We start from the raw sequence: 13787 nt of genomic DNA on the forward strand, positions 1-13787 counted from the left end.
GACTATCCAGATGTTACAGAAAGCCAAGAAAGTCCAAATGTTGTTGATGTTGATGGAATTTTTTGGTTTACTGTCGGCTTTACCATAACTGGGGGGCAGGAACACCCTTAGACCTAGTCGTCACCATTCCAAGATTTCGGCTACCTGCCATTGAGTGACATGGACCTCGTCCTGTTCACAGCTGAGGGGTCGTTACAGTGGCGCCTAGACTATCCTGCAGCTTGTTACAATGTATCAGTACACTGGAACAAACCCTCAGCTGTGATAAGTCGACAAACAAACCCATAGGAAGAAAATCTTTAAAAACCTCAATATTTCCTAAAAAGTCGTAGATTTTATTTAAAGGGACAGACACAATTATTAGAAGCTTTAACGACAGCGTACATTTTTCGCAAAGTCGATGATAGGAAAACCAATATGGCGGACAGCCCTCAGTAACCACTCCAGGCAGAGGATTCCCAGCGTGCCGGGTTATGGTTCATAGAGACGGTCGTCACCCGCAAAAGGGCGATCCGGTGCGCTATTGAAATGTCCCATAAGGAAAATGGCGAGAGTCCCCACCACGAACAGCGGGAGGGCGACCCAAAAACAGAGGACGTCCAACACCTTCCCAATCATCACCCAGTTCTCCATTTCCTGCAACACAAAAAGTGGTTCTCTGAGAACACTGGGGTAGGACCTCCTGGCACAGACAACAAGCACAATGTCATCACAGGGATTGGTTACCCACCAGCCCACCAGGGGTGTTTTTACATATCCACCCCAAAAAATGGGAATATTATAATCCAGGCCACAAGCCCACCAAGGATATCATTATTACCTTCCCACTAGACCATCACAGGTATTATTTACCCCAACTCAGCAGGGTTCTTATTACTTACCCACCAGACCACCAGGGGTATTACAAATTAAGCTTGTACCCCACCTCAGACATTGCTTACTCATCCACTAGACCACCAGGGGTAATGTTATTTACCATTAGACCTCTAGGACCAGAATACAGTCACTGTAATTGGGCTTCTATTGCAGCCATATGCCACTAGACCACCAGGGCCAATATTCAACAAGTGCACTCTCCATAAAGAACAAGAAGCTCTAGACCAGGGGTCGGCAACCTTCAGTTGTTGTAAAACTACAACTCCCAGCATGCACACCCGCTCTGCTATTCGTGGAACTCCCATGGATGTGAATGGAGCATGTTGGGAGTTGTAGTTTCACAACAGGTGGAGTGATGAAGGTTGCTGACCCCTGACCATCATACATGAACTATACAGTATCACCACGGACATTACACGCTTTGTGGATCAGCCCCACACCAAAGGGACGACCTCCCATGTTAGTAAATAGGTGGCTGAAGATGTGGATCAGCCCCACACCGAAGGGCCGACCTCCCATGTTAGTAAATAGGTGGCTGAAGAGTCAGAGGCCGCTCCTCGGTAAGCGGAGGACACTCACGGCTCCGGTGGCATTCTGCTCCTTCGTGCTAGCCGTGATGAAGTTACAGGCGTCCACACAGTCCTTGATTTCTGGGGCACATTGGGCTAAGCCTCGATACAAAGTGGTCGTCACGTCCGCATCGAATACATTAGCTGCAAGATGGCGGAGGCGAGATGTTAGAATAAGGCCTTGTAGAGCTGAAGCTTCTTATTACTGTCTTCATGTATGATATTTGTTCACCTACCATCTCCTGGCCCCTTCCTTATCTCTTTAGTGGCCTTTTCCACCCTGTTCCTTCTCACCCTAGTGGCCCATATCCTTCCTGTTCCTTCTCACCCTAGTGGCCCATATCCTTCCTGTTCCTTCTCACCCTATTGGCCCATATCCTTCCTGTTCCTTCTCACCCTATTGGCCCATATCCCTCTAGTTACTTCTCGCCCTAGTGGCCCATATCCTACTAGTTCTTTCTCAGCCTAATGGCCCATATCCTTCCAGTTCCTTCTCACCCTAGTGGCCCATATCCTACCTGTTCCTTCTAACCCTAGTGGCCCATTTCCTTTCTGTTCCTTCTCACCCTATTGGCCCATATCCTTCCAGTTCCTTCTCATTCTAGTGGCCCATATCCCTCTAGTTACTTCTTGCCCTAGTGGCCCATATCCTACTAGTTCTTTCTCAGCCTAATGGCCCATATCCTTCCAGTTCCTTCTCACCCTAGTGGCCCATACCCTCCCTATTCATACTCACTCTTGTGTCCCCTATCCTCACTGTTCTTTCTCACATTTGTGGCCTCTTCCTCTGCTTTCCGACATTAGTGGCCCCCTTGCCTCTCACCTTAGTGGCCCCTTTCCTGACCATTCCTTATCATCTCTTTTGCCCCTTCCATTCCTGTTCCTTCCCAACTCTGTGGACTCTTTTCACCTTTTGGCCCCCATCCTTTCCTGTTACTATTCACTTTAGTGGCCCCTTCCCTTCCTGTTTCTTCTCACCTTTGTGGCCCCTGTTTATCCCGTGTCTGTCTCTCTGCTTCTCAAACATCAGCTCGCTCCGGGGTTTCTTCAGAATATACTCCTCGGCCTTTAGCATGATTCCTAGGGAGCTCCTCCTTCTCTCTTGTGGCGTCTCCACCTCCTCACAGGGCGCGATCTCCATATGTAAGTAACGTGGGAGTATCTCCAGGAGCATCTGGACAGATGACAAAAATCATCAATTAATCAATAGTGAAATCAATCAAGATGATCTGTAAGTACGATAGATCACTGATGCATTCTCACATCCATGATCTTGTCTCCAGAAGCTCAAACATGGTCTCAAAAACTGCACAAAACAGAAACCACACCACATCTGGTCATGGCTTGTGTCTAGCATTGCAGAGCAGCTTCCTCGAAGAGAAAAGGGCTAAGGTGTAATACCAGACATGACCTGTGGAGAATTGTGGCACTGTGGACAATCTTTAGTGATGATATATAAATTGGCAGCCCACCCCCAAAGGGCTATTTCATTTGCCTCCTCTCGATCAACCCAATAGAATAACTGGTCAACTCAATGGTCTTTGGTGAACTTCTTATAAGGAAAGTAAGGTGATTTGCTCACGCGTTTCACACTGGCAGTCAGGTTATGGGTACTTGGCGTCCGTAGTGATACATTCAGAACGATGACGCAACTAAGAACGATGAGCGTCGATACAAGCATCACAAAGATTAGGTATCTGGAAGATAAATGTCACATTCATGTCTACTGCCATTAGAGAGTTTCCAAAACCAAAAAGTTGGGCCACCTACTTGCCGATTAACGGGACGCTGAGTGATGTCTCCGGGACACTCTGAGCGATAAGGAATAGAAAAACGGTCTGGGCAAGGAGGACTGAGATGGAGACTGTACACTTCTGACCACCAGCTGAAGAAGATGGAACAGAAGATTATACAATGGGTAGATCTTCAGAACTCGAAGAGCACCACCAGTATAGACAGGTCTAAAGGTCTAAAAAATGCTCCCGTCCCTAATGTCTTTATATTGTTTCAAAAATATTCAGGTGTCACCAACAAACTTCATAGGGTGTTCAGATGATCTGACCAAACTAGGAGACCTTCACGGGAACATTACCCAAATGATGTTTTATGGAGAAGCTATGGGTGAATTTGCTCCTCAGAGCATTGGTCACCACCACGCGTCACAGGACCATCTTACCTTTGGCTGGAAGGAAGTAGACCAGTACGGCCAAGGATGATATTAGGACACAAGGTACAATGACGTTGATGATGTAGAACAAAGGCTTCCGCTGAATAATCAAGTAGAAGCGTATCTCCTGGTACTCCAGCTCTTCGGCAGTGTATGCCATATTTATAAGCTTCTTTGCAGGACGATGTCTTATTGCCCACTCTCCGTTCTCTAGAAAGAACAAAATAAATGATATAGTAATCAGGTTGACAATGTTTGGTGTGGGATGGTCATGGTAGATTAAATGGACTCAAGTCAAGATGGCAGACTCCTAAGAAGTCAACAAGGCCTAGAAGCTTTGGTAGTCACAGTCTTGGAAAGAAACCATGGAGGAAAACATCTACAGGCCATTAGATAGTCTATAGAATAGTTGAACTTTTGATCACGAGCATGGAGAGGAACTGAGAGGAACCAGCCCAACCTGAAGAAGTTGAAGACGTCAGCTAAAGTGGAGACACATATTAAAGTTTTACTTGTAGGAAAACCTTATTTATGAGTAGAAGAACATAGGACCTTCCATAGGCTGCACCTTCTGGGAATACTTGAATAAAAACCATGGTTTAAGAGGTTCTTCGGTAAAGTCTAGAAAGCGAAGGACATACAACATCAAGTTCAAATAAAGGATTTACCTGTAAATGCTTCTGGATCAATGTCCACCCACTCAATCTTCTCAAGTGTGTCATCATCAAGAGCCAACTGCAGGTCAACCTCCTTTGCATTATAGGTTTTAGACCTGCAAGAAGAACCCAATTTTTGACTAAAGTATACTCAAATTCCTAAATGGCCACCAATTAGGAGGTCTAGTCACCGATATGTATCTATAGATACAACTTTGGTGGACAAGCCACCCAATACAAGAGTAAAGTTGAGGTTGTAACTCTATAGATATAACATATCTACTGTATGGTGGTGAGGACGTTGAGTGATATAGATATATTCACCTGAACACCAGCGAGCAGTTTTGCCAGTCAAATGGGAAGAAAGTCACGTCAACGCTGCATGTACTCCTGAAGATGGCTGGTGGAAGCCAATACATATATCCAGAGCTGTACACCAGCACGTTGGCATAGTACGCCACATCAAATTGACCATCGATACTGAAACAAAACATAGGATTGAGAATAGAATACCAGGTAGTGTGAAGGCCAAACTGAAGAAGAATCAGGACATGGTCTCATCTCTTCACTTACTTGTTCTCCAGGACTATGTCTGGAAGCCATACCATGTGATGTGGAACACGTACAATATCTATCCCACCATAGTCAGATTCATTCCAGGTCAGTCGGTAATCATCCCACGTCTTAAAGAGATTAAGACCAAAAAGTATCAGTGACAGGATAGTGAGGATCCTGCCTATGGGGGCCCAGATCACATCTAAGTGGACATCTCTTAGAATGACGTAGGAAGAGGAAGCTAGATGTTCCTCTGTAGGTTTTCATGGCATATCAGCTGGGTAAAAAATCTGATTGGTGGTGGATTGATGACTGGGAACAAGAAGTAGGAGTAAAGCCTGATAAGAAGAGTTTTTCTGCCTCCGATTTTGTGAAATTGCATATTCTACTGCTGGACCATCAGAGACGTTCTTTGACCACATGCAAATACTACTCACAATTAATATCCACACATTCGTCGTCAGGGTCTCTTCTCGTTCTTTCTGCCAAAACACATAGATGGAGACTTTGTGTTATCCCATGTGATGGGTCCAAGCATGGCTAAACCCATGACGATCACCTACCAAGGAAATGAGGTTGGTCAACGTAAGTTTCAGCTTTACTTCGATTATGTCATTGATGTTCCTCACTGGACGGGATTGTTTATCGTAGTTGGAGAAGAGGTCCTCGATCAGCCGCGACTCCTCACTGGCCAACGAAACTGGAACAAGAGAAGGCTGTAGTTATTTAGTACAGAAATAAACACCATACTATAAGGAGCTTGTTTTCTTGAAGCCTCCTTCTTCTACATGGAGATTCTTGATTGATCAAGCAAGGGTTTGGGGGTTGTCTATCACAAAGAGGATGTCAACATAGGACTTGGAGGGCTTAGATTTCATACCTCTATAGCATGTCTTACCTGAGTTGGACTCACTTATTTCAATGGGCATGGACATTGAGGTTCTTCTGAACAAGGTAAGATACTCATAGAAATTGACAAAAACGTCTTCGAGGACTGAGGGTTCAGAGTATCCCACTTCCAAGATGTCTAAATGAGCATCTATTATAGGAGGTGTCCCACCCATAGATATCCTATTTTATTAGTAGATTATGGAGTACCATCAAGTACTAAACGTAACAATGATATGGGTTGACTATTTATGGAACATCTCTCATCAGAGGAGGCCCTCAGGCGCTTCATAGTTATTGGTTGTGATTGAGTTTTCTCCAGTCATAGTATCTGCTCAATGAAGATCTCAGCAGCTTCTCTTTGATGATTGACCAGAGACCAAAATCTATAGAGGGTTTAGAGTATCTCAGTTACTAGATGTTTAATTGAGGAGCTACTATGGGGGTTGTCTATCACTAGATTCAGGAGCTCCATGGTTGTTCTCGGATGTGTTGGACCCATTCATTTCAAGAAGAATAGACCTTAGGCCGCAATCATTCCTCGTAGAAGATACCAGCTGCTTGCCAATGGAAACCGTTGTAAAAAATGGACCAAGGGTACTGAGTATCTCAATCACTAGATGTCAACATGAGTAGCTACTATTGGGATTGTCCAGTATGGAAGTTGTCTCCCTATAGAAACCCCTCTTTGATGGTATGATTTGGGAACTCCATTATGGTTCCAGGGTGTTGAAACCACCGAATTCAATGAACATGAACACATAGGGTCCTCCGACCATCATAGCTACTCATAATCTACTAGCTTGCCCCTATAGAATTTTTACCATTGATCAAAATGGACCACCTCATAGTAGGACAACTATAGATGGTTGCGTAGATTGGGTCTTTGCTCCAGAGGTTGCCAAAACTTTTGGGGTGAATAATCTGATCCAAGGGTGGAAGACACAGATACCACATGGCTGTGAGGTGCGTCACGGGCCAGTTAGTCATGGTGTCGGCCCAAATCTACAAGAAGGTCCAGCATGTACTGACTGGCCAACTGCTTGCTACTGCTAATACATGAGATTAGACTGGCGGCAGACCCCAGATCAATCATTTTCAGGTCCATGGATATCTCTCAAGATGGTAGAACAAGGGATTATGTAGATAATCTTGTTTCCCTTAGTCCTAACAGCGGCACAATGTGGGGTATTTCGTGCCCCTGTGTGCTGGTAGGACAGGCGGAATTTTAATTAGCCATGTATTAATTTCACATGGCTTGTTCCCTTTAAGAGGGCACAGATACCTCCCCCCTGTGCGTAAATAACAAGTAATAATACATACATTCCAAAATAAACAACAATAGGGGGGGAATCCTTGTGCCGCTGTTAGGACTAAGGGAAACAAGATTATCTACATAATCCCTTGTTCCCTGTCGTCCCTACCAGCGGCACAATGTGGGGAAATAGCAAGTAATCCCCATAAGGGTGGGAGATTAAACACAAGCAGAATGTAATACAGTACGCCCGAAGGCAGTAGCTTCTGAGCCATACCGATCAAGTCGGTAGTGCTTCACAAAGGTCAATTCTGAAGACCAGGATGCTGCTGCACAAATCTGGTCCAAGGTGAGAGCCTTGACCTCTGCCCAAGAGGTCGATACTGCCCGCGTCGAATGGGCCCTTAGGACGGTCGGCGGAGGTAAGTTCTGACTCACAAACGCCAACTTGATTGCTTCCTTCACCCAGCGAGAGATGGTGGTCTTAGAAGCCTTGCGGCCTTTATGGCCCCCTACATAATTTATTAACAAGTTCTCAGATCTCCTGAAAGCGCGTGTGTGCTGAAGGTAAATCTGCAGGTTCCGGACTAAATCTAGGGTATGCCACTTCTCCTCCTCAGGGGAAGTGGGCACGGGAAAAAAGGTTGGCAAGCAAATGAGCTGACTCACATTCGCCCTAGAAGAAACTTCCGGCCTGAATCCTGGCAGAAATCTCAACTGAACACGGTCTTCAAAGAAGGCAATGTAAGGAGCTTCCGATGAGAGTGCTTGAAGCTCCCCTACTCTTTTTGCCGAGGTGATAGCGAGGAGAAAAGATACCTTATAGGTCAGCCACTTTAGATCCACCTCCTCCAGAGGTTCGAATGGAGCAACACAAAGTGCCGTTAGGACCTTGCTGAGGTCCCATTGGTGGACAGGAGCAGAAACTGCTGGTCTCAGCCTAGTTGCCCCTTTGATAAAGGTGCTCACTAAAGGATCCTGAGACAACCGCCTCCCCAGATAGGCGGACAAAGCGGCTACATGTACCTTCAGGGTAGAAGCTGCAAGCCCTCTGTCTAGGCCGTCCTGAAGGAAATCCAGGATCGCCCTCACAGGGGGATCGGAGGAGTCCACTTCGTGTTCCGTGCACCAGGCCTGGAAAATATTACCGATCCTACGGTAATTCTTATTGGTCGAGGTGGCTCTGGCGCTGGCTAAAGTCCTTAGGACGCCTTGAGACAGTCCTCTATTCCTTAATAGGGACTGGTCAACCTCCAGGCTGTCAGATTGAATCTCCTCAGATCGTGGTGTCTCAGCTCTCCTTGTGTCACCAGATCTGGGAGGGGGGGAAGCCTCCAATACCTGCCTTGACTCATCCACATGAGCTGGGCAAACCAAGTCCTTTTCGGCCAGAACGGGATTATGGCAATTCCCGAGACTTGGTCCTGTCTGATTTTCATCAATACCTTGGGTATGATGGAAACTGGAGGGAAAATGTATATCAGCCTGAACCTCCATGGGATGGACAGGGCATCCACTGCCAAGGCATTGTCCTCCTGGTACAGAGAGCAGAAGGTTTCCACCTTGGCGTTGAGTCGGGTTGCCATGAGGTCGACATCCGGAAGGCCCCATGTTTGGACAATCTGATGGAATATGTCTTGATTGAGAGACCATTCTCCTGATACAGGGATACCCCGACTCAACTGATCCGCTACTATGTTCAGGGAGCCCTTGATGTGAACAGCGGATAGGTGGGTCAGATTCTTCTCTGCCCACGTGAAGATCAAGTTCGCCTCTCTCAGTAGGGCTGGAACCCTGGTGCCGCCCTGTTTGTTCAAGTATATTACCGTCGTCATATTGTCTGACCGGACCTTGACTGCCTTCCCTTCGAGAAAGGGGGCGAGTACTTCAGCGCCAGATACACTGCTTTTAGCTCCTTCAGGTTGGAGGTTCCTACCTCTGGATTCCTCCACAGACCCTGGACAGTCCTGCCGTCCAGGTGGGCTCCCCATCCCGAATGGGACGCATCTGTTGTCAACAGGGTCCAACGAGGTTGAACCGAGGACCTTCCGTCTTTCAGGTGTCTCCACCATCTGAGGGAAAGACGGGTACCGGGAGAAAGGCAGATCTTCCTGTGCAGTCCCCGTGGAGATCCGTTCCAGGCTCTCAACACTTCCATCTGAAGGGGACGCAAGTGCCATAAAGCCCAAGGGACCGCCTTGGCTGAAGAAGACATCAGGCCTAGGACCCGCATGGCGGTGCGAATGGTGATCCATCGGGACCTGAGGAGGCCCCGAACCGAAGCTTCTATTTTTGCTCGCCTTGGACGAGATAGGAAAATCTGCATGCTCTGGGAATCCAGAACAAACCCTAGGAATTCCTTCCGGGTGGATGGCACTATTTCTGACTTCTCCCAATTGATCAGCCAACCTAACTCCTGGAGGAAGGAGATGGCTATCTGGAGGTGGTGATGGAGAATTGAAGTAGACTGAGCTTTTATAAGCCAGTCGTCGAGGTAGGGAACCACGAAGAGGCCTTGAAGTCTGAGAGCGGCGGCAACTGGTGCAACCATCTTGGTGAATACATACGGAGCTGACGATATGCCGAATGGCAGAGCAGTGAACTGTAGGTGCTCTCTGTGACCAGCCATAAGAACGGCTATACGTAGATATTTCCTGTGTGGCGGGAAGATGGGGATATGTAAGTAGGCATCCTTCAGGTCCAGGGTGACCATGACCTCGTTGCGCAATAGGAAACTGGTTACTGAGTCTATGGACTCCATCCTGAAAGGTTTTTTCTTTATGAAGAGGTTGAGGAACCGAAGATCTATAATCATCCGCCACCCTCCTGTGGACTTTGGAACCAAGAACACGGGTGAATAAACTCCTTGACCCACTTCGGGAGGAGGGACCCTTTCCAGGGCCCCCTTTAAGAGATATTCTGCGACGGAAGCCTCCAGGCAGTCTTGTTGTAGGGCTGGTAAGACCCGCGTAGTGATGAAACGATCCACCGGAGGATGGGAGAACTCTATTGCGTATCCTCGCTGAACAACTTGAAAGACCCATGGGTCCAGAATGCGAAGATGCCATGCCACAAGGAAATTCGAAAGGCGCCCTCCTACGGGAGAGCTGGTCACAGAGAGCGGCGTCTCCTCAAAACCCCTTCTTCTTAGGGTCCTCCTTGGGGATCCCGCGACCCGCCCCTTTCGGACGGTATCTGGGGCGTCTCTGGCTTCCTTGTTGAGGCCTGTATTGAGACGTGGAGCCTCGACCCCTAGAAGGGGGAGGCCTTCCTCCTCTGGTTGCTTGTGGTAGTGATCTCCCTCTACCATCAGCCAATCCCTCCATCAGATCGTCCAGCCCTTGGCCGAAAACCTTCCCAGGTTGAAAGGGGAGGGAACACAAAGAAAACTTGGAGGCGACATCAGCCCGCCAAGGTTTGAGCCACAAGGGCCTCCTGGCGGCGGTATTGAGGGCCATGGCCTTGGAAGCCAGCTTCACCTGCTGTCTTGCCGATTCTCTCAGGAAATCCGTAGCGAGACGGATCTCCCCCATGGATGCCAGGATGTCGTCCCTGTTAACCCCGGAGTCGATATCCCGTTCCAGGCGGTCCAGCCGGGCTTGAAGCTTATCAGCTACTTCCGTTGAGGCGATGCCCACCGTCACCTGGGCTGAAGCAGACGAATACGCCTTCTTGAGCGTTGAATCCACTCTTCTATCAAGCAAATCCTGAAGATTTGACCCGTCATCGATGGGCACGACAGTGCGACGGGAAAGCTTAGAGATGGCTAAATCCACCTTGGGTGGTGGACCCCAGCGATCCAGCTGGGAGGGATCAATCGGATACACTGCTTTGAAAGCTCTGGTGGTGACGTAAGCCTTCTCCGGCTGCTTCCATTCTTGTTCCATTAGGCTGGCCATGGAGGCGTCCACTTGGAAAACCCTCCGCTTCCCAGAGGTGGACGCAGAGGCTTCCCCCTCGCCAACCTGGTCCCACGACCGGATGGCCTTCAGCAGTTTATTAGTCTTTTCCCGATGGAAAATTGGTCTGCTGGTACAGGAGGACTGATCGTCCGATGATATGGACACCTCCTCCACCTGGAGGCGCTCCAGGGAGGGCAGTGAAGCAGAACGCCTTTCCACGCGCTGCTTCTTGGTGAGCTGAGCCAGTGAAGTACGGATATCCTTTAAAGAATCATCCTGCAAAAAACACAAGGATACTTAGAAGCCGGAGGGGACCCTTCCCCTCTTTGCGGCAACCGTACTCACCATGTACTCCTTGACCCATGCTACCATATCACTGGTAACGGGTTCCTCCCGCAGAGGTCCCCTGCATTGCTGGCAGCGTGACCAGTCATAGCCTAAAGGCAAAACAATGACATTCAGGATACTCCCACCATTGGGAGAATTAGCAGACGAAAAAAACGCACCTACCATCAGGTAGTGGAACGTCACAATCAATGCAAGCCAGGTGTCTCCTTTTAGAAGACTTCTTCCGTCTTACTTGATCCCCGGGAGGGGTAGAAGAGGAAGACATGACAAATAGAAGCTAGCTTTCAGCGATACCTAAGCATAGGATACGGAAACATCAGAGGAGTACATTCAAGGAACCATATGAGGAGACTCACCCAGCTTCTGCAGGCCACTTACCAACCTTCAGCAGAGTTTGCAGTAGAATAAATGCAGTTTGAAGCGGTAACCACAAGCCACAGCGGAGAAACCAGCTAGGGATTAGACTAGCAGGCAATGAGGGATGCAACCTGCCCCCTTTTTACAGCCCCATATCCGGAAGGGGCGTGGCCTTAGTCAAAAGCTTCGTTCCTTTGCCCTTCATAACACTCCTAGCCCTTCAAGTCACGCTCCCCCCTTGAGCCAACTACATTGGCACGTACCTTAATCTCCTGAGGACCTCCAGTGTCCAACGCTGCTGTTCGCGTGGTCCCGGAGCGGCGAATGCCGAAAAACCGGAAGTTGCCGGTGTTACACTTCTAAACGACCGGCCGGAACCCTCCTACGCAGAGGAAAGGTTCCGCGAAAACCGGAAGTTCCCCTCATGGAGCTGCGCGAACACGCCGGCTGGCTGCGCGCGGCTCCGAAGCCCAGCAGGACTGGATGCCGGGGAACAGGAGGTAGGATTGCGTGAGGGAGGTGGGCAAAATAGGTAACTTTAATCTTACCTATTCTCTTTGCAGGACCGACAGAAGTCCAAAGGGGCAGAGTGCATCATTGAAGACACCTGAACAGGTCTGAGCAGGTAAGTACCTGAAACTTCTTCTTACTCTTTCTCTTTAGGAGGACACAGAGTCCTCCCCACCTGTCCGATCCTTTACACAGGACAGAAAAAAACGCACAGGGGGGAGGTATCTGTGCCCTCTTAAAGGGAACAAGCCATGTGAAATTAATACATGGCTAATTAAAATTCCGCCTGTCCTACCAGCACACAGGGGCACGAAATACCCCACATTGTGCCGCTGGTAGGGACGACAGGGAACTTTCTTTAACATCATCTCATGTGCGGTGGGGTGCACTAGGAAGAAGAAACCCCTCAGAATCGCACCGCAGACAGCACAAAATCACAAGAGACAGGCGGCACGCTAACAGCTCTATACATAGACAGACATATAGACAGGTCAACTCACAGCTCAGAAGTGGAAGCAGGAAGAATGTTCTCAGCCCCCAACCCATAATTAGATTGTCAGCTTCAGGCCCAGCAGTACCGGGCAGTAATACAGGACAGAGAGCAGAAGAGGGGAGCAAGTTATCGAAAGACAGGGTACAGTGTCTGCCACAAGAGAAAGAAGACTCTCATGTCCCTGAAGACATTTCCCTGTGACGCCTCCTGACCCTCAGTGTAAAGCACAGCTGTCATCAGTGTCACTGACAGGCCACACCCACATGTCATAACATATATATATATATACTGAGTATGTAAATACAGTCCTATGAAAAAGTTTGGGCACCCCTATTAATCTTAATCATTTTTAGTTCTAAATATTTTGGTGTTTGCAGCAGCCATTTCAGTTTGATATATCTAATAACTGATGGACACAGTAATATTTCAGGATTGAAATGAGGTTTATTGTACTAACAGAAAATGCGCAATATGCATTAAACCAAAATTTGACCGGTGCAAAAATATGGGCACCTCAACAGAAAAGTGACATTAATATTTAGTACATCCTCCTTTTGCAAAGATAACAGCCTCTAGTTGCTTCCTGTAGCTTTTAATCAGTTCCTGGATCCTGGATGAAGGGATTTTGGACCATTTCTTTCTACAAAACAATTCAAGTTCAGTTAAGTTTGATGGTCGCCGAACATGGACAGCCCGCTCTCAAATGATCTGAAAACAAAGATTGTTCAACATAGTTGTTCAGGGGAAGGATACAAAACGTTGTCTCAGAGATTTAACCTGTCAGTTTCCACTGTGAGGAACATAGTAAGGAAATGGAAGACCACAGGGACAGTTCTTGTTAAGCCCAGAAGTGGCAGGCCAAGAAAAATATCAGAAAGGCAGAAAAGAAGAATGGTGAGAACAGTCAAGGACAATCCACAGACCACCTCCAAAGAGCTGCAGCATCATCTTGCTGCAGATGGTGTCACTGTGCATCGGTCAACAATACAGCGCACTTTGCACAAGGAGAAGCTGTATGGGAGAGTGATGAGAAAGAAGCCGTTTCTGCAAGCACTCCACAAACAGAGTCGCCTGAGGTATGAAAAAGCACATTTGGAGAAGCCAACTTCATTTTGGAAACAAAGATTGAGTTGTTTGGTCATACAAAAAGGCGTTATGCATGGCGTCCAAAAAGAAACAGCATTCCAAGAAAAACACTTGCTACCCACTGT

The 13787-nt window shown here is 47.8% G+C and overlaps 1 protein-coding gene across 1 annotated transcript; it reads right to left on the minus strand.

The window, feature by feature from the left end:
• Nucleotides 1-459: 459 nt before the first annotated feature.
• LOC142202347 (acetylcholine receptor subunit epsilon-like) lies at nt 460-12850 on the minus strand. The gene is made up of 12 exons (XM_075272426.1): nt 12584-12850; nt 5387-5523; nt 5261-5305; nt 4842-4951; nt 4593-4748; nt 4281-4384; nt 3622-3822; nt 3216-3330; nt 3028-3142; nt 2424-2619; nt 1456-1589; nt 460-636 (listed from the first exon to the last, which is right to left on the minus strand). Exons 1-12 carry the CDS (start codon nt 12627-12629, stop codon nt 472-474), a joined length of 1524 nt encoding a protein of 507 aa, XP_075128527.1. The 5' UTR covers nt 12630-12850; the 3' UTR covers nt 460-471.
• Between the last annotated feature and the right edge of the window lie 937 nt (nt 12851-13787).

Source organism: Leptodactylus fuscus, chromosome 5 (genome assembly GCF_031893055.1).
Source record: "Leptodactylus fuscus isolate aLepFus1 chromosome 5, aLepFus1.hap2, whole genome shotgun sequence".
Lineage (NCBI taxonomy): Eukaryota > Metazoa > Chordata > Amphibia > Anura > Leptodactylidae > Leptodactylus > Leptodactylus fuscus.